The sequence below is a fragment of the Neopsephotus bourkii genome, unplaced genomic scaffold (assembly GCF_033783945.1).
Source record: "Neopsephotus bourkii isolate Nb327-2 ecotype Australia unplaced genomic scaffold, CSIRO-AGI_Nbou_v1 NB_1060, whole genome shotgun sequence".
Lineage (NCBI taxonomy): Eukaryota > Metazoa > Chordata > Aves > Psittaciformes > Psittacidae > Neopsephotus > Neopsephotus bourkii.
This window is the reverse complement of record NW_026901548.1, coordinates 675,432-697,020: the sequence shown is the minus strand read 5'-3', so window position 1 is coordinate 697,020 and position 21,589 is coordinate 675,432. Positions and strand designations below refer to the sequence as shown.

Sequence of the window (21,589 nt, the reverse complement as noted above, 5' to 3'; positions counted from 1 at the left end):
GCATGGCCTTGATTCTGTTTGTGCTCGGGAGGAAGGCCTTGATCCAGGGAATATTAGAACTGGATGTATTCCCGCAGAGGACAATGGAGCTGATCGCATCCTTAAAGACTCCTTTGCTTTCCTCTGCTATTCCGCGGCTTTCCAAGAGCAGGAAAATAACGTCTCCCGCAGTTTTTCACTATCGGTGTGAATGTGTCTGATCTATTTCATCTGGAAAGGTGTTCGCTGGCTGCCCGGGCGGGCGGACAGTGTGTAAAAGCCTTTGTGGAAGGTGGAACTGCGGCAGCCCACAAAGCTGAGCTGTTTTATTACCGACACTTTCAATTGCAAATGAGAGCGTAGAAATGTTCTAGCGCCTTTCATTGTGAAGGTATCCCAGCAGTGGTTTATAAACAAGGAGTTAAGCAGCAAAGTACCACTAATGATGAGGAGTTAAGAGATATTTACTGCTGGTCTGACTGGAAATAGCAGCCAAGCCTTCTTTTCTTCTCCCAGCTGGGAAGTTTCATATAGACAAGCTTGAACCGTGCTCCTCGGTTGGCTGGGGTTGTGGAGCTGAAACACTGCAGGTGGAGATGTTTGCAGGATTCACCCTCAAGATTTAGGACACCTTAAACTAAGGTACAGGTTTGGAACAAACTGGTCGGGTTCTGCGGTGAACTGGCCCCGTCGGCAGGTTTAGAACCATAGGATGGGCTTGGAGCTAGAAAAGCGTTAATGTGAACTGAAGCTTGCTCAGGGGGATGCAAGGACTGGGTAGCACGGAGTGCCGCTGTCTGTGGCCACGGTTCTCCTCTGGCTTTAAAATGTGGCATGCAGGTTTGTGTAAATGCTCGTAGGTGTACAGGAACACTTGCAGCTGATTACTGCACCTTTGGTATCCGCCAAAATGCCTTCACCTGTGCCGTGTGCCTCGAAACCGAAACAAAGAGAGGTGATTTCCTGCCTGGTTGGTGTGGTGGGACGGGCTGTGCAGGAGCAGCCTGTGCCTGGTCTTTACTTCCCGGTGTCTTTCTAGGGAGATGCTTTAGGAACTAATCAAGGATGTCTCAGTGAGCAGGAGGCACGGCAGGCGGGTGAAGCTAACGTTGTTAAACCGTGTCCCAGGCAGCAAACCAAATTCCTGGGGAAAGCGGAGTGACAGAATCCAAGAAGCTGAGTTTAAGTCGAGGTTCGTGCTCGTGACATCCTGTTCAAACAATCACCAGGAAACTGGGCATCCTGGGACGCCGGTTTGGCTGCGGTATGAGTGTCACCAGCCCTGGTGTGGCCTGTGCTGGCTGGCTCGGTCCTTTGGGAAGGATTTACTCGGAAGAGAAGGTTGCAGGGTAGGTTTGGGATAACTGGGTGAGGTTTGGATTAGTCCCAGGGGTGCCAGGTGGAGGATGGTCTCCGGAGCCCCCAGGGTGCCCTGCCTGGTGCCTGGCGTCCTCACCCCTGGGTACCTCCTGCCAGGCCATTCTCATGCAGAATGTGTCGCTGATTGACTCGTTAGAGCTGAGGAGGAGCTGGACAGCAGTTCCAGGGATGCGCAGGTATTTGGAGTTGCAGTCATGTGCTTGTTCACCGCAAATACCTGAGTAAAAGCAGCAGCAGAAAGCAATGGAGACACACACATATGGAAGCAGGGTATTTAAAATGGTGCACTCCAAACTGAGCTGGAGGATCAGTGTGCCCTCCGTTGGGTCTGCTGTTCAGCTTCATTGGGCTGGTTCAGCCTGGAGAAGGGAAGGCTCTGGGGAGACCTTAGAGCAGCGCCAGTGTCTAAAGGGGGTACAAGAAACCTGGAGAGGGGCTTGGGACAAGGGCCTGTAGGGACAGGCCAAGGGGAATGGCTTGAACCTGCCCGAGGGGAGACTGAGCTGAGCTCTTAGGCAGAAGCTCTTCCCTGTGAGGGTGCTGAGGCGCTGGCACAGGGTGCCCAGAGCAGCTGTGGCTGCCCCATCCCTGGCAGTGCTCAAGGCCAGGTTGGATGGGCTTTGAGTTTCTTGCCCTTTCTTCTCCCCCATCACACTCTGCACCATTTGCTCCAGGGCAAACATTGCTACAGGAGCAAATTCTTGCAAGCTGTGTGCAAAGGTTGCAGTGGAGCTGGCAGCACCATTGCTGGTGTGCTCCTGTCTTGTGACCAGGGCAAACCTTTCCCCTGCCGGCATGGAGGGGGCTCTGCCGGCAGCTGCCCCCCAGGAGCTGTATCTCACCCATACCAGTCTATATGCTCTGGAGGGCGGCTTGGGGAGGCCTCGCCACTGCAGATTAGGCAGGAGCAGGCGTATCCTGTTTTCTAGGAAAAAGAGGATTTTGTGGGCAGCTTTGTTAGGGCCATTGAAGACTTTCCTTTGTGTGCCTTTGCGTTTGAAGTTCGCAGGCTGGTGGCTGCAGACTTGCTGGATGTTCTGGTTACACAGATGACATCTTTAACCTTAGAGGTTTGTGCCATGTGGTCCAGGCCAGCCCACAGGAAGAGCCAGAAGCTTCATGTAGGAGGGATAACACTTCCTACCTCTGTGTAAACAGCAGTTCCCCCCAGATGGGAAAAGCCGTCCCAGCTGTAGGGGAGGCAGGGGCTGTGTTCCCGCATGTGGCAGCAGGATGAGGATTTCCCACAGGCCTTGCTACCAGCCCTGCTGCTGCTCTGCTGGGTAGCACAGCTCCCCTGGCACAGGAGGGATGATGAGGGCAGGAATGCTTCTGCAGGGAGCAGCAGTGAGGAAAGGCTTGTCGCTGGGAGCTGTGATGGAGCTGGTGGCTGGTGTGGGGCTCAGGCCACGGAGATGCTCATGGAAGATGAGGGGACATCCCACGTGATGTGTTCCAGTGGGCTCCAGCACTGAAGAATGCCAGAAGATGACTACTCCTGCGGGCTGGGAAAGAGCTGCTGTACTGTGTGTTCACTGCCATGGGGAGCCCCAGAGCCTCAACTCAGCATTACCACCGGCTTCAGGGAAAGGAAAAACTCCTCCTGCTCCCTGAGTCACTGGGGCAGCTCACAACGGTGATGACTGTGGTGGTCAGCAGATGTTGCCAGTCCCAACTCAGTTGTGATGGTGACAGGAGGATGGCTTTGGTCACCAGCCCCGTGGAGTGAAAGGCTGTCTGAGGGTGGCCAGCCAGTGGTGACAATGGCCCTTGCTGAATGACTTTTTGCAGCAACACTGGGCATTGGACACCTCTGTCCATGTCCTGCTGCTCATCAGTGCTGGAGAGCCTGGGGGCTGATGGGGAGGGGGGCAGGTTGCTCTGGTCCCTGCCTGGCAGAGGCTGCCACCACCAGCTCTTGTTAAGGGCACTGGGAATGTCTGTCAGGAGCCCTCATACAAAATCCTTTTTAGAGGCACCTTTTTTTCCCATGAGATGACACAGAGTCTCTTGACCGTTAAGAAATGAACTCACAGCATCCATCTGTGGTCATGTGTAGCTGAAACAGGGAAAAGGGTTGGGATTTGTCTCATCATGTGCCCGGACCTGCTTTGTTTGGTACCAGGCCCTTTTCCCAACCAGTGTGCGCAGTCGTGCTCTCCTGAATTAGATGATAACTGAGGGGAAGGGAGAGAAAGAGGCGTTTCAGTGGCGGGAGATTGATGGCAGGTCAGCGGGGCCAGCAGAGGCAGGAAGGTTTCCGTAGAAAGGGAGAGGAGCTGCAGATGCTTGGAGCAAGGGCTAATTCCACCCTAACTGTGCCCTGGCAACTCTGAGGAGCACAGCCTGCAAACACATTGTGCTCTCCAGGTTTGGAAAACCAAACAGGAGTGAAATCTATTTGCTCTGGTTTAATCCCCTCGACGGAGTTGCAAATCAGCTTCAGGCTTCCATGGGGTGTGTTTATGTGAGCCGTAATCTCCAATGCTCCCCAAGGCGTACCCAGGCCGCATTTCTCAGCTCCTCTTGTTCTCTTGCAGGGTTATTTTTGCACGTGCAGCCACATTTTCATGCTGGGATGCTGCAGGGATGGAGGGGTGGGGTGGGGGGAACCTGCTGGACAGGCCGGGGGCTGGCCCCAGGCGCATCCTGCGGGTTTTGGGTACTTTGGTGAACTCAATCCTCTTCCCTCCTGACATTGAGAGCTTATTTCCATCACACCGGGACAATCATATTCCTTTTCCTACTGTTAGAGGGTTTTTGACTGGATCTAGAAGTAACGAGCGAGCAGAGATTATACCCCACGTGGAGCCCTGCTGCTTTGTCTTGGGCAGAGAGGTGCAGGCCTTGCCCCGTCCCCAGCACAGCCCTCCAAAGGTCTTGCTTCCGTACGGGAAAGCGGAAGAACCACCAGAAACCGACTGTGGAACCTGTGAGGCTTTGTCTGCCTGCGCCACGCTGCGAGGGGCACAGGCTGCTGAATATCTGGTGGGTAGAGGGGTAGCTCGGGCTCTGCCTGCTCTGGGTGTCCCCCCTCATGGGAGCTCTGAGGGGTAAGCCCCGGGTAAGCTGGCCACTGGGGGTGACACCGGGTGCCGGTGGGTACCAGGGGATGAGGAACTCCAGGAGGCTGTGAGACACGGGGGTGTGTGGAGTGCCGGGATGCTGAGGGGATGCGGGGTCCGCGGGTGTGATGTGGGGTACCGGACAATGCGGGGCCCGGGCCGTGCGGGTCAGCGGGGCAATGCAGGGGCGCCAGGGATGCGGAGTCCGGGGGGCGATGCTGAGCCCCGGGGGTACGGACCCGAGGGGCGGGGGCCAGCGGTGCGGTGCGGGCCCCGCGCTCCCCTCCCCCGCCGTGCGGCGCATGGGGCGTGGAGAGGAGGAGGAGGAGGAGGAGGAGGAGGAGGGGCTGCCCAGCACGGGCAGGGTTAAAGCGCCATGTAACCGGAGCGCGGGGCTGTCGGGGGCCGGCCGGAGCGCGAGAGGCGGTGAGCGGCGGCGCGGCCCCGCTGGACGGCGCGTCCCGCCGCGGCGCAGGTGAGCGCGGGGACTGGGGGGAACCGGGCCGGAGCCGCGGAGCATCCTCGTGGGCGGCTTTGTTGTCCGCGGTGGTGGCGGCGGGGGACAATGGGGCGGGCGGGGTGGCGGCACCGGGGCACCGGAGCGCGGTGGCGGGAGCGCCCCGGACCCGCCCGATCGCGCGGCCTCGCTCCGTGCTCCCGGGGTCTCGCCCCTGCGGTCCGGGGGCACCGGGCGGAGCGGCCCCGCCGCCACTTGTTGCCGGCGCTCGGTCCCGGGTCCGGTGTTGGGGTCGGTGCGGCCGCAGCCCCGGTCCCGGCTCCCGCCCGCTCCTCCGGCGCTGGTCGCAACTTTCGGGAGTTCCCCGCGGAGGCGCCGCTGCCGCGTACCCCGGGGGCGCGTCCCGGGGCTGTCACGGCGGGGTCGGGCCGGGCTGGGGACACTCCCGGCGCTCCGGTACCGGGACGGGCACGGGGAGCGGGGCGGGGGGAGAGCCCGGAGGCGCAGCGGGAGCACAGCGGAGCCTCGGGTCCCTTCAGAGAAGCGGCAAGCGGCGGGGCGGGGAGGGCTCGGGGGTTGTTCCCCGGGCCGGGGCTCGGTTTGGGCTTCCGGGGAGCGGGATGCGGCGGCAGCGCTGCCGGAGCGGAGCACCTTTTGTTTTCGGTTCTGGGGTCAGGGATCTGTCAGCGCATCTTCTCGCTTCTCTGCTCGCAGGAAAGCGGCTCCCGCCGGCGACTCGGACGTGAAGCGGCGCCTCCCCGGGGCGGAGCGGAGGGGGCGGCCGGGGCCCGGGCTCAGCTGCTGGGGCACCGGCCCAGCGGCAGGTACCGGCCCGGGGGAGCTGTACCGGCATCATCCTGCTCAGCCGGGTGCAGGGAGAGGCAAGGGAGGGACACGAAGGAAGAAGTCTGAGTTCCAGCCTGCGGCACGAGTCCCTGGAGGAGCAGCGGGTGGGAACAGGTCCTGGGGCTGCACTGGTCCCCGGGAAAAGGGGAACACAGAAGGAGCTGAAACGTGCTGCCCCTGCAGCAGGACTTGTGTTAACTGCCTCTTAATTAGTGAAATGAGGGGGAATGAACCAAGGGGGCACCCTGGGAAAGATGGGGGGAGCTTGAGCCCCCCCTCTCCACTCTGCAGAGGTACTGTATCGCTCTCTGCAACTACCTGAAAGGAGGATAGAGCCAGGAGTCTCCCAAGTATGAGACAAGAGGAAATGGCCTCAAGCTGCACCAAGGGGAGGTTCCGACTGGAGATTACGACCAATTCCTTCCCCAGAGGGTGCTCAGGCATTGGAGCAGGCTGCCCAGGGCAGTGGCAGAGTCACCATCTCTGGAAGTGTTCACACACCATGTAGATGGGGCCCTCGGTGCCACGGGTTAGTGGTGGCCTTGGCAATGCTGGGGAACAGCTAGTTGTGATGGTCTTAAAGGTCTTTTCCAATGTGCTTGATTCTCTGATTCTGCAGGGCCAGGCAGGGGGCATGGGGACAGCGAGGTGTCATTGTCATCACTGTGTGTCCTCTTGTGCAGGGGAAGGATGCAGCAGTAACCGCTCCGGACAGGACCTGCCACAGCTGAGACCCTCCGGGCCGGCGCGGAGCCCCCACTGCCCCCAGCCCTGCCCGCAGCACCCCCGGCCCGGCCGCTCCACACCGGGCACGTCCCGGGGCAGGGGCTCGGGGGAGCCGGCGTGGCCGCTGGCAGCGCGACGCGGCCGGGATGAGCATGGTAAAGAGCCTAGAGCGGCTGGAGCAGCGGCTGGCTGGGATGGTGGCTGCCCAGGAGACTCCTCAGGCCTGGTCTTCACGGGGAGAGGAGGGGCCGGTTTGTTTTTTGTTCCTTTTCTTTCATCCGAGCTCGGCTGTGAGGCAGCCGCTGAGCCCCGGGGGTGGCCGCGCAGCGCTGGGGCAGGGGGGCAGGAGAGGAAACGGGGGGAAATGGAGGGAAGTGCTGGAGCGCGGGAGAGCCGGAGAGGGGCCAGGCACAGGAAACGGGCAGGGGAGGGGAGAGCCTGCCCTTCTTAATGAGCCAAAATGGGCTCCCTTTCTTGCTGAGCTGCCAGCCCAGCAGCTCTTTTCTTCCCAGGATTAGAGGGAAATGCTCAGTTTGGGGGGAGTTAAAGGGCATTTGTGTGGGGGCAGCCCTGAGGGAGCCAGCTCTGGCCATTGGGGTCCTTTATTTCTTTTTGTTATTCAAACAGGGCCTGGGTGATGGCTGCCATCCCAGCCATCCCGTAAAACTTCCAGCCTTTTGATATGCATGCCCCTGTCTGGAGGCAAAGTCCGGCTGTCTCCCTGCGAGCTCCCCACCTACCCGGAGCAGCACCTGATAAGGGCCAGGCTGTTTTCTCAAGAAGGAAAACTGAAAGTGGGCCCAGGACCAGCCCTGGGTCAGGGGCAGCAGGGTTCAGGGCAGTGGGGCCCTGAGGCATGGTCTGTGGGACAGGATGCGATGCCTGGTAGGTGAGAGCAGCCCTCCCCTGCCCTCTTTGCCTGCGCTGGGGCACCGGCTGCTCCCCAGGCTGCTCTGGAAGCAGTTAATGCTGTGGCATGGTCCTTTAACCAGTTTGGCAAACCTTAAAGAAACTGGTATTGCAAAACTAGGGCGGGATCCGGAGTCAGCGGGTTCATTGTCTCGGTGGGGTATGGCTGCAGGGCACATCCCGGGCACCAGGCAGAGCCGGGCGGCCGCTAACACCGGTCTCTCGGGGAGCATCCGAGCTGGAACCCTGCACGGTTCGAGTCCTGGTGGGCTCCCGTAGGAAGCGTGCGGCTGCAGCGCTCGCCTGGGTGTTTGCAGTGCATGGAGCAGTGCAGTGCTGCGGTGCTGGCTTGGTGCTGGCTTTCCCCTCCCGTGAGACACAACATGTGAGGGGAGGGCTCTGGTTCTTATTATTTTCGCAATGCCCTGTGCACATGGTGGTGTGCGAGGGGAGGCGAGGACAAAGAGCTGAGCGTGGTGAGGCTTGTGGGGATGGCGGCTCCAGGGGGATCAGTGGGAAGGACAGGATGGTGCTGGGCACGCAGCTTCCTTGCTTGGTGCTAAAGCAGCACCGAGAGGAGAAGGGGATGGGAACTGCAGTCCCACTGTCCCGATGTAGGTGTTTGTGAGAGCGAGACTTGAGCTTTGCAGTTTGGGTCTGGTGTGATGGGATGCTCCCTTTCCTGCTTGGTATCTGAGGATGGTGATGGGATGTCCTCAAGTGATCTGGGGTGGTGCAGCTGGAGGAGCGCATGGTGTGATGCTCCTGTGGGTGCACTGCTTGCTTTGCCATTGGCAGAAAGTCAGAGCTCCCTGAGCATGCGGCAAAGCTGAGCTGGGCATAGTGCGTGCTCGGTCCTGCCTTGGGGGGAGACCTGGCTGCTGGGTCACCAGTGTCACCAGTGCAGCGCTGGTGGGGATATATCCCTGCATTGCCAACCAGGGCACACCGGGAACCGGGTGGCCCCAGGCTGAGAAAGGAAAAAGCCACTTTGAGGTGCAGGTTTGAATGTCCTGGACTCTGTCTCTGTGGGGCTGCCACTCAAAGGACCAGATGCAGAGGTCCCATGAAGGCCCTGGTGGGGTTTGAGGATGCAGATGTTTGCAGGGCTAGGACGTGGCTTTGCCTGCTCCTGTCCTCCATGGATCTTGCCAAGCTCACGCTGCCCCATCTCCTGTCCTCAGCCTCTCCTCTGGGTCCTGCTCATGCTAAGGGGGCAGCGCATCCTCTCGCGCCTCGTGTGTGGGTTCCCAAGGGAGATTCTCTCTGTTTTGGTGGGATTGTCCATGGCAGCACTGCTGCTGGTGAGGGTTGCTGCTGCACCACAGCCTGGAGAGGGAGCAGAGCCCGGAGGGGCTGACCTGCCTGCATTGCACCGCATCAGGAGCAGATGTGCTGCAGCCGTGGGATTTCTGCACACAGCTGTGGGGCTCGGAGCGCTTTTACACTCCTGCTGGTGCTGTTCCTCTTGTCCCTTTGTTGGGCAGATGTGTCTGGGATGCAGGCAGGATGTGCACCGGGGGCTCTGGCTATGGAGGTGGGTGCTGGTCACCTGCCTTCCTTCATGTCTGGATCTTACCAGGGTTTTAAGGCTGCCTTTGGCATCTGGAACATCAGACCCTGACTGCTCTTTGTTTGCCAGAGGTGCTGACAGACGATCTCAATTGTTAGGGAAGCAGTTGGAGAGCGGTGGGAGGGGGCCAGGGCTGGAGCCCGGGGTCTCTGGGGCTGGGGGGGGGATCGGTTGTGTCTGGTTCTAAACAGGGCTTTGGATGGGTTAAGCCTGGCTTGCTCCTTGCTGGCTGAGCTACGTGCGCCTGCAGTGACGGTGCTGGCGGAGGGGCAAGTTGCAGCACAGACCCATAGCCCAGCAATGAGGCAGCTTCGTTAGCGCGGTCCCGGGTGCCTCTGGGAGAGCCTGGGAGCAGCTTCCACTTCCGAAAACAGGATCCAGGGAGGGCAGAGGCCTCTGGGTGCCGGTGAGGGGCCGGGGAGTGAGGGGCCGGGGACACGTGGCCGGGCTCTGTCTGCGCTGCAGCAGCGCCCGGTGCAGGGGACACCAGCACAAGCGGGTGCTGCCGGTGCCGGGGGTGCAGAGCCCTGCGCTGCCCGGACCCAGGGAGGCCAGGGAAGGGGCAGCAGGGGCTCTCTCCTGTTGGGGGAGTTCAGGTGCTGCAGGCGCCAGGACTTTGCCCCCCGTGGCGAGCTCCGCTGTGTCCTGCTGTGAGCGCCCGGGTGCAGGGCGCGGGGATGGGGGATGCGGCTTCTGTTTGCTGGAGCCTCAGAGCCACCGCTTGGCTCCCAGGGCCACTGCGGATGCAGCTCCAGGCAGACCCCAAGAAGCTGTGGCTGGATCTGGATCGCAGCGCTTACAGCAGGGGCTCTGCCTGCCCTGGGGCTTTCTGCACTCTCCATTTCCTTTCTGCTCTGGCCTCCACAGGCGACCATGAAGGACAGCAGCCACGGCCAGGAGGAGGCAGACTGCAGGGCAGAGCTGATCCTCGTCAATGGGGCCTGTACCAGTCCCGCCAGTGACGCCCCCCCCATAATACGGGAGACAAACGGGAAGCCCAGCCCTCCAGGTGAGTCTCGATGTGCACAGGGATACAGGATCCGTGAAACCAGGGATGTCCCAGCCACTACTGCAGGGTTGCAGCACAGGGTCCATGTTCCCTCCATGACTGCACATCCATGAGTCCAGGCCACAGCAACAGCAGTGGTTGTGGAAAGGGGTGCCAAGCCGGGATGCTGGCTCTGCCCCTTGATGGTTTAACCCCTAGGAGTAAGGGAGTTCTCATCCTCTCGAGGAGTGCCTGGGGATGCTCAGGTCGTGGTACCCAAATCCCACCTCTTGTATTCATAAGGTCCTGCTTTAAATGAACTGGTGACAAGCCCTGAATATCAGGAGTACGGTTTGCTTATGGCTCAGGGATAAAAGGTGCATACGAAGGTCCCTCCCTTCCAGCCTGGGTTCAGGTGGGGGATCTGGGACTGCTGCTGTTGGCAGCACCGCAATGGGCAGCCTCGGGGATGCTGCTTGGCTTCTGCCCTCGGCCTCATTTCTCCAGGCTGAGGTCTCCAAGTCCCAATGTGCTGCCCGGAGCAGCGGGCGTTGGGGTGGTTTGGGGTGGGCTGGGCACGGCTGGGGAGGCTCTTGGAGCCTGAGGCTGCTCTTGTCCCTGTGCAGGTGCTGGGGGCCTGGGGCTGCCATCGCTGGAGAACAAGAAGGTGAGCAAGGGAGACCCGGCCAAGGAGGAGGAGAGCCTGTCCTGGCCGCTGGCTCTCACCCAGGTGCAGGAGGCAAGTGTGGAGCAGGACCCCGGGGCCAGGGCTCTGTGTGGGGACCCTCGCCTGTTCCTCCCTGCGCGATGGGAGCAGCCCAGTGGTGGATGCGATGTTCATTTACAAGCAGATATTTGTTTGCATTGTTCAGTTCCTGCTGTGCTTTATGCCAGCAGCAGCAGTGTGGGGGGGTGATGCAGCCATGCCCATGACGTGTTGCAGCAGTATAATCACTGTCATGCTGATATTATCTTCAGTTGAGGGACTGGAGCATCTCACCCCCTCCTCGGGATGTCCTGCTTTGGGCTGCTTTGGGCCTGGGTCCCAGTTTTGGGTTGAGCAGGTTGAAAAACCCCCAGGGGATTTTCACTTGCAAAATCTCATCTTGTGCTGAAGCTCTCTTGTGCTGCATGCAGGAAACCCCCTTGGGTTGTGCTGTTTGGAAACTGCAGCAGCTGAACCACAGGGGAAGGGCTCTGGTGCCTCTGCAGGGCCGGGGCAGGAGGGAGGTGGAGGAGGGTACAGGCAAGGATGCACAATGATGGCTGGAAACAAAGGTGATGCCATCAGCTGCTGGTGGGATGCTCTTGCAGTGCTGGGGGCTGCAGCAATGAGTGCCCATCAGCACCTGATGGTACCATCAGCAGAGATGCTGTGAAGCACAGGGGCTCAGCCCAAGGTGCTTCCCACATCTGCCTGTGCTCCTCTCACGTTCCCCATCCATCCCCTGGGTGCTGGTGCTGCCGGTGCCAGCCCCAAGGGGCAGGGGCTGGGGGAAGGCACCAGTGCCACATCCACACCACGTCCCCTGTGCTCTGGTTGCAGGTGCGGCCCCGGGGCAGCGCGGGCTGGGAGAGCAGCCTCCGGCAGAAGCCCCCCGTGCGCCTCATCTTCCAGGCAGGGCAGACCCGCCAAGAGATGAAGATCAAGGAAAGCCCCAGCGTGGAGCCCCCCCGGGACCTGCCCACCCCCCTGCGGGTGAGGGTGCGTGGGGCTGGGGCTGTGGGGGGCTCCCCTGGGATCGGGGTACCTGCACTGCTGCCATGCCCTGCCAAGGGCTTCAGGCACGCTCTGTGCATCACTGGCCCCTGTGCAGGGGGGTGGGATGCTGCTTGCCACCACTGTGAACCGGGTGCTTTGGGGTGAAGTGGGGAGAGGAAAAGGGAAGGGAGCAAGGGTTGCACCGTTTGCTGTGTGTCTTGAGAGCAGGAACAGCACTTCTCCTTCAGGTGCCCCAGGCCAGGGCCCTTCCCTCCATTCCTCGTGCCCCCCTTCCCAAGTTCCCCCTCTCTGATCCCTGGATACGTGGCTGGGGGTGACGTGGGGCAGGTTTCTGCTCCCTTTCCCCTCTCCCTGCGCTCACCCGCCCCTGCTCCACCGTGCAGAGCTCCAAGCGGCGCCAGTCCGCACCGATCCCCATCCCCACCATCGACCTGACGGAGGAGGATTCCCGGGACTCATCCCAGAGCAGCAGCACGCTCTCTGGCAGCAGCTCCCAGGAGGGCCAGAACGGCTCCACTGAGCTGGGCACTGAGGAGACCGAGAGCAGGGACGTGGGGATGGCGCTGGAGTACCAGGTACGGATGGGTCCTGCTCTGCTCCTGCACTGGACATGCTGCAGCTTCTCCTGCCTCCCTTCCCCTGCCTGCCCTTCCCTGTGTGCTGATGCCCTGGGCTCTGCTCCGGGGCTGCAGGTGGGTGCTGTGCAGGGACCGGCCCTGCCCGTGCTGCTTGTGGGGCTGGAAAAGCCTCCAAGGATGCTGGAGCCGCACGCATGGCACACGCCGGGCTGGCAGCGCGCCCTGCCCCGCTGAGACACGCACTTGCATGTGCAGGAAACAGTTCTGGGGGGGAGGCTGGGTTGGACGGGAGCTGCTGGAGCTGCAGAGGGTGATTCAGTGCCTGCAGGCAGCGGGGCAGGGCCCCGGCCTCGCAGGAATTGGGCAATTGCATCTTGCTGCATAATTGGGTGCCTAATTGTGGCATAAAGCTGGGAAGGAGAGCTCTGCAGGACAAGGGGGCTGCTCCTGCGTGGGGAGCATGGTCCTGGCATGGTCCCTGTCAGGCTGCCTGATGGAGGCTCTTGGCACGGTCATGCCAAAATCCCCAGCTCCCCCTTTCATTGTCTCTGTTTTGCTCTGCCCCATTTCCCCTGGGGTGCAGCCGGATGGGCTGAGCTGGGAGCCCCATGAAGGGGCTGCCCTGTGCCAAGGAGCAACCTCAGGGAGCCCAGGGAACAACCTCGGTGCAAACCCCTCCCTGCAGCAGCTGGATGCCTGCATCCCTGCATGCTCCCTGCATCCCTTGGCCTGGGCAGCGGCGTGCAGAGAGCTGGGTTCTCCCAGACAGAGGTGGCTGTGATGGGCAATGGGATTGGGAGGATCCGTGCTCCCTGGAGCTGCTGCCCGCCTGCCTTGCCCATGCCCATTCCCATCATGGGGTTGCTGCTGCAAGCCCTGTGACAGCTTCCTTCCTGCTGGTTTGTGTGCGGTAGGAAAGGGCTCCCGGTGTTGGCAGACCCCAGGAGGGCAGGGTGGGAGCTGCTGGGAGCGGGGTGGGAGTGGGGTGATGGTGCTGGTGCTGGTGCCGGTGCCGGTGCCGAGGAGGCTGTGCAGGATGCAGGGCACTGCCAATGCTTAAACCCTCCTGCATGGCACAGGGCTGGTGCTGCCGGGGTGGGCTCTGCTGTTCTGAGGCAGGGGATGCAGCTCCTGTGCATCCCTGTGCAGAGGTTCCCAGGTGCCCAGTGATGGCATACATGGTGGAGCAGCAGTGGGGTGCTCTGTGCCCATTCGCCCATGTTCCAGGGCTCTCTGCCGCAGCTGCTTGGGCGAACCAGGGAGCTCCCTGTGGCTGACCCGCGGTGTTCTCTTGCCTTCAGGACGGGAAGGATTTTGGAATCGGGGAGCTCGTCTGGGGAAAGATCAAGGGTTTCTCGTGGTGGCCGGCGATCGTCGTCTCCTACAGAGCCACGGCCAAGCGCCCGGCGGCCGCGGGCATGCGCTGGGTGCAGTGGTTCGGGGATGGGAAGTTCTCAGAGGTGAGCTCCTGCCTGTGCCTGGCTTCACCCGGGATGGAGCCCCCATCCCTGCCCCGCTGCTGCCTGCCCTGCTCTGGGGCTGCCTCTGGGGTCTGTGTGTGCCCGGCTGCAGCCTCCCTTGGCAGGGACCCCGGTGGCTCCGGTGACACCAGCCCGGCCGGTGACAGGAGCCAGCAATGGGAATGTCCCTGGGGTGCAGGAGGGAGGGAAGCGCCGTGCCCGCAGCGCTGCACTGCGCTGGCAGAGGCTGCACGCAGCTCGTTCCATGTGTGCAACGCTGCCGCTGCGCATCCCCTCCTGCAGCTGATGCTGAGCTTCCTCCCATGGCCCTGCAGCCCGGATGAAGCCCTCGGCTGTGGTGTGCACAGGGGGAATGGTGTTACAGGGCCGTGCCTGTGCCCGGTGTAAGCTCCTGTTGCTGTCCCGCAGGTTTCTGCAGACAAGCTGATGGGGCTCATGGCCTTTAGGCAGCATTTCAATCTGTCCACGTTCAACAAGCTGGTCTCCTACCGCCGAGCCGTGTACCACGCACTGGAGGTAACCGGGGCAGAGCTGGGGCTGGGGGGAGGAAGGTGCCCAGTGAAGCAGCTGGGGCTGGGCTGTCCCTGGTCCCTGATCCCATCCGATGGGGGTGATGGAGGCAGCTGGCTCAGGGCAGGGAGGGCAGGCACAGGAGGAGGGTGCTGGGAGCATTCCCAGCTGCTGCTGGGCCTTGCCCTGTGCATGTGTGTGTGATGGGGAGAGGGCTGGGACAGGGCCCTGGCAGGCACGTGTGGGCCATGCAGCTGCAGCCGGGCTGCTCCTGTGCATGGGGACCAGCCCCTGTCCCACGGTATTCCATGGTGTCCCATGGTGTCCCATGGTGTCCTATGGTGTCCCATGGTGTCCCACAAGATCCCTCCTCTTGCCAGGTTGCCCGGAGCCGGTCAGGAAAGACGTTTTCCACCGCCCCTGGGGAGTCCCTGGAGGAGCAGCTGAAGCCCATGATCGATTGGGCACTCACCGGCTTCAAACCCCTGGGCTTCAAGGGACTGCGGCCGCCCAAAGCCTCAGGTGAGGAGGTGCCATGGGGATGGCGCTGGCATCGCTGAGCCTGGGCCTGGGTCCCGAGGTGGCCCTGGGGCTCCTCAGGCCGCTCCCTCCCAGCAGCATTGCCAGAAGCCAGAGTAAAGCACCCCAAGGGCATCGCTCCTGGATGAGCCTTGAGCCATGCTGGGGAGCTGTGGTGCTGGCCCCCGGTGCCCTGGGATGCTCCCAGCGCTGGAGCCTTGTGCCTTGTTCCCTTGCAGAGAACGGGGTCCTGAGGACCGGCACGGAGGAGGTGCTGCCCCTCGAGCAGTGTCCCCCCACCAAGAGGCTGAAGACCAACCTCTGCACCAGCGGCAAGGAGCAGCGCGTGGAGGAGGAGCAAACCCGAGGTGCGCAGCGGGGAGAGCTGGGGAGCACTGTGTGTGCGGTGGCACTGGGGAGCACCGTGCCTGGGAAAGGGATGGGAGCTCGCGTTCCAAAGGCAGAAGCTTTAATGGGCCTTACAAGGCACCAGCAAACCCAAGTGCGGGAGGCAGGCTGGGCTCCACTGGTGGCTTAGCTTGGAAATGGGCTTTGAGCTCTAGTTCTGGTGTGTCAAGGACATGGGGTTTGCACCAGAATCCCTGATACGCCTTTGCTGTGCAATGCTCAAAGGAGCAGCAGCAGTTTTAATGAAAGAAGGCATCTGCAGGTAGAGGGCTTTGTTTGCTGCTGAAGGGCTGATAAATACATGTATTCTGTATTTCCTAAAGAGCAAATGGTGTCGGAAGTTACGAACAACAGCGGGAGCCTCGAAGGTAACGGATGGGCCTCTCTTGGGAAAGGTGTGGGGTGATGGGCAAAGACCCTGGGTCCCTCTTTACGGCTCCAGGTGGGAAGGGGGAAGGTGCCGTCGGTTCAGGGTGCTGGGGTGCCTGGTGCTGATCCCCCTGTGGGGCCTGCTCCTGTGGGAGCCTCGGCCACCTCCAGACCTGAGCATGTCTGTGGACAGGGCAGTGGGGTCTGCTCCCTGCACAGGGCAGTGGGGTCTGCCCCCTGGCACAGGGCAGTGGGGTCTGCATCCCTGCACAGGGCAGTGGGGTCTGCCCCCCGGCACAGGGCACTGGGGTCTGCCCCCCAGCACAGGGCAGTGGGGTCTGCTCCCCTGCACAGGGCACTGGGGTCTGCTCCCCAGCACAGGGCAGTGGGGTCTGCCCCCCAGCACAGGGCAGTGGGGTCTGCTCCCCTGCACAGGGCACTGGGGTCTGCTCCCCAGCACAGGGCAGTGGGGTCTGCCCCCCGGCACAGGGCACTGGGGTCTGCCCCCCAGCACAGGCTCCCTGCCCGGCCCCGGGCCCATCAGAGCTCTGTCTGCCCCACAGAGAGCTGTTTGTCCTGCGGGAGGAGGAACCCGGCCACCTTCCACCCGTTGTTCGAGGGGGGGCTCTGCCAGACCTGCAGGGTAAGTGCTGGAGGATGGGTGCAGGATCCAGCCCTGCTGCACGGGGCAGGAGGGGGGTGCCCCTGCCAGCTCCTGGCTGTGCTGTACCCACTGTGGGGATGTCCCTTGGCACCTCTCCACTCGAAGCACTGAGGATGAGCATCCTCAAGCGTGCATCAGAGATGGAGCAACTCCATATTCTCTCTTCACACTGATGACAGATCATGATCCCGTTGTACCTCTCTCCTCCTGGTTCTCCTTTCGCTAGGATAGATTCCTGGAGCTCTTCTACATGTACGACGAGGATGGTTACCAGTCCTACTGCACCGTGTGCTGCGAGGGCAAGGAGCTGCTGCTCTGCAGCAATGCTGGCTGCTACAGGTGGGTCCTGGCTGAGCTCCCAGCGATGCTCCTGGGAGCTGCAGGGAAGCGGGGTTGTGTGTGAGGCTGAGCAAGGTGCTGTTGCTGGCTCTGATGCAGCACGTCCCAGTGCAGCCTCCCCATCGCTGCTGAGCCAGGCTTCACCTGAATGACAGCCCCCAGGTTGGCAGGAGCATTACCCATGCCTGGGTCACTGCTTTGTGTCAGCATCCCTAGGAGCTGGGGTACTGCCTGGCCAAACCTGCTGCGAAACATGGGGGGGGGCTCCAGTGCACGGCAGGGGAGAGCCCAGGAGAGGCTGGGCTGACCCAGAGGGATGCTGGAGGGGATGGGCGCGAACTGCTCTGGTTTGGGCAGGTGCTTCTGTGTGGAGTGCCTGGAGGTGCTGGTGGGCCGAGGGACGTCGGCCAAGGCAAAAGAGCAGGAGCCCTGGAACTGCTACATGTGCCAGCCCCAGAGGAGCTATGGGGTGCTGCAGCGGCGGCAGGACTGGAACACGCGCCTGCAGGACTTCTTCACCAGCGACAAGGGGCAGGAATACGTAAGGGCTGCGGCCGTGGGAGCCCAGAGTGCTGGGCATGGGGGACAGGCTGCAGAGGGCAGGGCGAGGGGCTCGGAACTCCTCATCCCTCTGCCTGGGCCCTGCTCCTCCACCTTCACCAAGGGTGGTGCAGATGCTCCCCTGAAGGCAGAGGTGATGCTTGTGTTGCAGCACTGAGGCTTACTGCTGCCTTCGTTGCAGGCTGCACCCAAAATCTACCCGACGGTCCCCCCAGCGAAGAGGAGACCCATTCGAGTGCTCTCTTTGTTCGCTGGCATAGCCACAGGTGAGGCGCTGCAAGAGCAGCACCGCATACGGGGGGGTTCACCTTCATGGCCTCAAACCCGTCCCCGAAGGCTTGGTGGGGAGAAGGAGGTGAAGGGTAGGGGGATCCCCACCAGAAGGGGGGATGAGGGCAGGGGCTCCCGTTCCTGCTGGATATGGCTATGGAGGAGGGAGGGCATGGGAAGTGCTCAGGTTCCTGCTGCCGCGGGTGCTGTCTCAAGGGACTGGTTGTGCTGGGAAGCGAGCGCTGTGGGAGCGCTGGCAGCTCCGGTTTGACTCCGCTCTGGAATTCTGCTTCCCGGGTTTCCCGAACCTGCTGCAGGAATGGGTCAAAAAGTGGTTTGCTGTTCCACGAGCCCTGTGTGACTGCCCCCTCCTAGGACACGCAGAAACGGCCACCGCGAGCGTCTCTGCTGACGAAGGGGACTGCGAGACTAAAGAGAGCAGTGCAGCCTCAGACGTGTGTCCCTTGGCAGGGTACCTGGTGCTGAAGGACTTGGGCATCCAAGTGGAGAAGTACATCGCCTCGGAGATCTGCGAGGACCCCATTGCCGTGGGCACCATGCGGCACGAGGGCAACATCACCTACGTGCACGACGTCAGGAACATAACCAAGAGAAACGTGAGCTGGGCACCGTGGCCACCGGGGCTCACCCCAGCACCCCTGGGACAGGATCCCCCCTGCCCTGTCCAGGAGGAGGGAGCCACTTCCCTTGTGTCCCCTAATGGGATCTGTCCACTCTAGATCGAGGAGTGGGGTCCTTTTGACCTGGTGATCGGTGGCAGCCCCTGCAATGACATCTCCCTTGTCAACCCAGCCAGGAAGGGGCTCTATGGTAAGGCTGCTTTGCCTCTGCAGGGCTGTTTCCCTGGGGACATTCCTGGGGTTCGGAGCCACCTTAAAGCTCAGGGAAGAGGTTCAGCCCCCATCTGCCTTGGTGGTGGCTCCCCTGCGAGCTGCAGCCCTTGGGGTGGCACCTGCTAAGCACAGGCTGTGTCCATGCCAGTGGGGAGGCAGCCACGGCCCCCAGACCCGTGCCCCCCGTGCTGCAGCAGATCCCAGCCTGCAGCTCCTTCTTTCTCCCCTGTAGAAGGGACCGGGAGGCTGTTCTTTGAGTTCTACCACCTGCTCAACTACGCCCGTCCCAAGGCGGGAGAGGAGCGTCCCTTCTTCTGGATGTTCGAGAACGTGGTGGCCATGAGGGTCAATGACAAGAGGGACATCTCTCGGTTCCTGGAGGTAGGGATTGGGGCTTTAGGAAGGGCATCTGAGCCGGAGACACCTCCTGTGCCGTGTGAGCTCTGCTGAGCCCTGTGGGGCTGGCTCTGGATTCATGCGGCCCCTGCCTGATGCGCACCCCAGGAATCAAGTCTTCATCCTTGGCTCTGGGTCTCCTGGGGCTTGCAGCAGGATGACCCCAGCACTGGTGAATCATTCCTCTAACCGTGATTTTTGCATGTCTTTTACAGTGTAACCCAGTTATGATCGATGCTATCAAGATATCAGCTGCCCACCGAGCGCGCTATTTCTGGGGTAACCTTCCAGGCATGAACAGGTAACGAACCCTTCGCTGTCCCTTTGAATCTCTCACTGCAGCTTTGCTCTGTTTCATGGTGCTTGTGTGGTTCTTCCCTCCTTGGCCCTGAGCCCAGCTCCTGGGAGCTGAAGAGCTGCAGTTCCCGTATGGTGCAGTTCCCTGCAGTGATGTGCACATGATAATGTGCTTGTTAATGAGCAGGGATGAGACTGGGAAAAGCAGCAGCATCCTCTGCCCTGGACCTGGAGCCTGTGGAGGGAAGAGTGACGGGGTCAGCGCAGGATGCTGTGTGGTGTGTTTAGCTTGGGGTTATACATGATGTACACATCCTCCAGCCTTTGTTTAAGATGCAGGCTAACGTGGGGGTGCTGTAGGGCAGCCCCATGCCCAGCGAGTGCTGTGTGGGGTTTGCAGGGGCAGGGGATGAACCCCAGCAGCCTCCTTGGCCAGGGCTGCTCAGTCTGGTGTGGTGCCTGAGGGAAGCTCCTCCAGGCTTTGTGCGCACCTCGATAGCACCCTGAATTCGTGGTAAAACACAGCAGGAGGACTTGGGGTAGAGTAGAATCCTATTGCTACCGGTCCTGTGCACCAGGTACTCCTAGCAACAAAACCTGGAGATCTCACCAGGGAATGCCTCAGCCAGTGAAGAGATGGGGTTGAAATACTCTGGATTGTTTGTATTTAAATTGCCCGTATTTCTTGGAGTTCAAACTCATTGAAGCTGAGGGAGAGGCACGCAGGAATTTGAAAGTGAAATAGCAATTACTGAGGCTTTGTCATGTGAAATGGCACTTGGGGAGCCTTCCTCTGATGGAGGCCTGCGGATGGGCTGTCTCTGGGATCTGTCCCGAGGCGATGCTCGTGGAGGTGCCTTGCTGAGCAGAGTGGGCAGAGGTGTGAGTCCATGGCTCGGTGTGGCTCCTGGGCCAGCGTTGTACTGACCTCAGCCACGGCAGAGAGGCTGCGTGAGGACACGGCCGTGGAGCTGGGAGGAGGAATTTCCCATTGTCTTTAGCGTTTGCTTTTTGCTCCCCATGCTGGGTGCTGGTTCCTGGCTGGAGATTGCTGGGGGCTCTTGGGTTTGCTTTTCCTTTTATTCCTCCTAATCCAGCTTTAAAATGGAGCCCGCACAGGGGGTCCCAGCCCCTGCCAGCACCTCCCTCCAACTGGGAGCTCTGCTGGGGTGTGTTCCCAGGGGCATCAGCCACTGGGTGCACTGGTGGTGGTGGGCTGGGGCCCTGGGGCAGCTCCTGGATGGCAGTGCTTCTGTGCCCAGGCAGATGTGCTTGCACGGATACACGAGGGGTGGTTTGTCTGTGGCCGTGGGAGCGGGGCTGCAGGTGTGGGCTCTGCTCTGCTGCCCCTGGGCAAGTGCCTCTGGCTCTGGGCAGAGCAGGAAAGACTGCGTCACCTTTGCCAGATGCTTTGGGTGGGAAGCGATGCACATTCGCTTGCTGGCACTCTGGGAAAGGAAACCAGAGCTGGTGGGGAGCACTGCCACACTGCTGAGGAGCTTCGGCTGAGCAAGACTAAAACACAGGCTGGGGCTCCAGGGATGCAGGGATGGATGCAGATGGGACAGAGATGCGGTGTCCTGGCTGCATCTGATGGGCACCCGCACAGTCACCAAAGCTCACCCACCCTCTGCTCTGCTCCACAGGATCTTCGGCTTCCCCCTCCACTACACGGACGTCTCCACCATGGGCCGCGGTGCTCGCCAGAAGCTGCTGCGGTCGTGGAGCGTCCCGGTCATCCAGCACCTCTTCTCCCCGCTCAAGGATTACTTTGCCTGCGAATAGCCAGCCGAGCAGCCCTCGTCTCTCTGGTAAAGATGCACAGCTCGGCTGGAGGCGGGAGAGGGACGGGCCCAGCCCTGCTCTTCCCTCCTGCAGGGAGGCAGCCTGGCCCCGCAGGGAGAGCCGAGGAAATGTCTTTAACCAAAGAACCTGGCAGGGTAACTGTTCTTGAAAGGGACTGATGGCAGTGATAGAAAACACGGACAAAAGAGCTTTAATTGCCCAGCGCAGGAAGCTCTGCATGGCTGAGACCATGGGAAGTCTCCTCCAGAGCATTAAATACCACGGTTTAGCTGAAAGTCACAACCTTGCAGTGAGCACGGAGGCAGCAGCCGAGGCGCTGCGGGCAGATGTGAACTGCAGCGAGTTCCTGCTTCTGACCAAACAAAACCTCTCCTGAAGCAACTGCCAAAGCCCCCCGGCTGCGGCAGGAGGTGTAAGGGACCCTGCTCAGGTACATACACTGAACATGCAGGATACACACACCAAATGGGTTTTATTGTCCTTTTTTGATAAACTTTTGTGTTGTTTAATGTCTATTGCTGCTTTAAGGCATTACATATGAATGTGGAGATTCCTAGACCTGAATGTAGCTGAAACTGAACTGTGAGATGATAGAATTACTTTTCTAGCTAGAACTAAAGGAATACGGTTTTATACGTTTGGCTGTAGTTTACAAATACTCACTACTTCCTTTTTAAAGCATCTACAAACTTTCCCTTCCATTTTAAGAATCCTGCTGAGTGGTTTGCAAGCTTACACAGGAATTGGAGCAGGGAGGATTTGAGCTCCAGTGTCCATAAAGGAAAATGTTCTCTTGAGCATCCGTTATCCGCAGTGAATGTGGTGGAAGGGCAGTGCAGGGGTCAGTGTGGTCCTCAAGCTGCAGCCCCCACGTGTTGTGAAGCCGAGCAG

The 21,589-nt window shown here is 60.9% G+C and overlaps 1 protein-coding gene across 1 annotated transcript; it reads left to right on the top strand.

The window, feature by feature from the left end:
* The first annotated feature begins 5,455 nt into the window (after nt 1-5,455).
* On the top strand, nt 5,456-20,828 carry DNMT3B (DNA methyltransferase 3 beta). Its single transcript, XM_061361375.1, has 20 exons — nt 5,456-5,705; nt 6,411-6,704; nt 9,803-9,944; nt 10,550-10,662; nt 11,470-11,622; nt 12,030-12,221; nt 13,526-13,684; nt 14,114-14,221; nt 14,596-14,737; nt 14,974-15,102; nt 15,466-15,510; nt 16,075-16,154; nt 16,402-16,514; nt 16,872-17,055; nt 17,257-17,341; nt 17,817-17,962; nt 18,086-18,176; nt 18,432-18,580; nt 18,811-18,896; nt 20,539-20,828. The coding sequence occupies exons 2-20, from the start codon at nt 6,600-6,602 to the stop codon at nt 20,675-20,677; spliced, it is 2,361 nt and encodes a 786-aa protein (XP_061217359.1). The 5' UTR covers nt 5,456-5,705; nt 6,411-6,599; the 3' UTR covers nt 20,678-20,828.
* Nucleotides 20,829-21,589: the final 761 nt, after the last annotated feature.

Excerpts from the sequence above, each read along its gene's own strand:
- DNMT3B (XM_061361375.1), top strand. The coding sequence starts at position 6,600 with ATGAGCATGGTAAAGAGCCTAGAGCGGCTGGAGCAGCGGCTGGCTGGG. Across the intron at positions 17,342-17,816 it reads GTTCGCTGGCATAGCCACAG|GGTACCTGGTGCTGAAGGAC; the intron begins GTGAGGCGCTGC and ends GTCCCTTGGCAG. Across the intron at positions 17,963-18,085 it reads GGAACATAACCAAGAGAAAC|ATCGAGGAGTGGGGTCCTTT; the intron begins GTGAGCTGGGCA and ends TGTCCACTCTAG.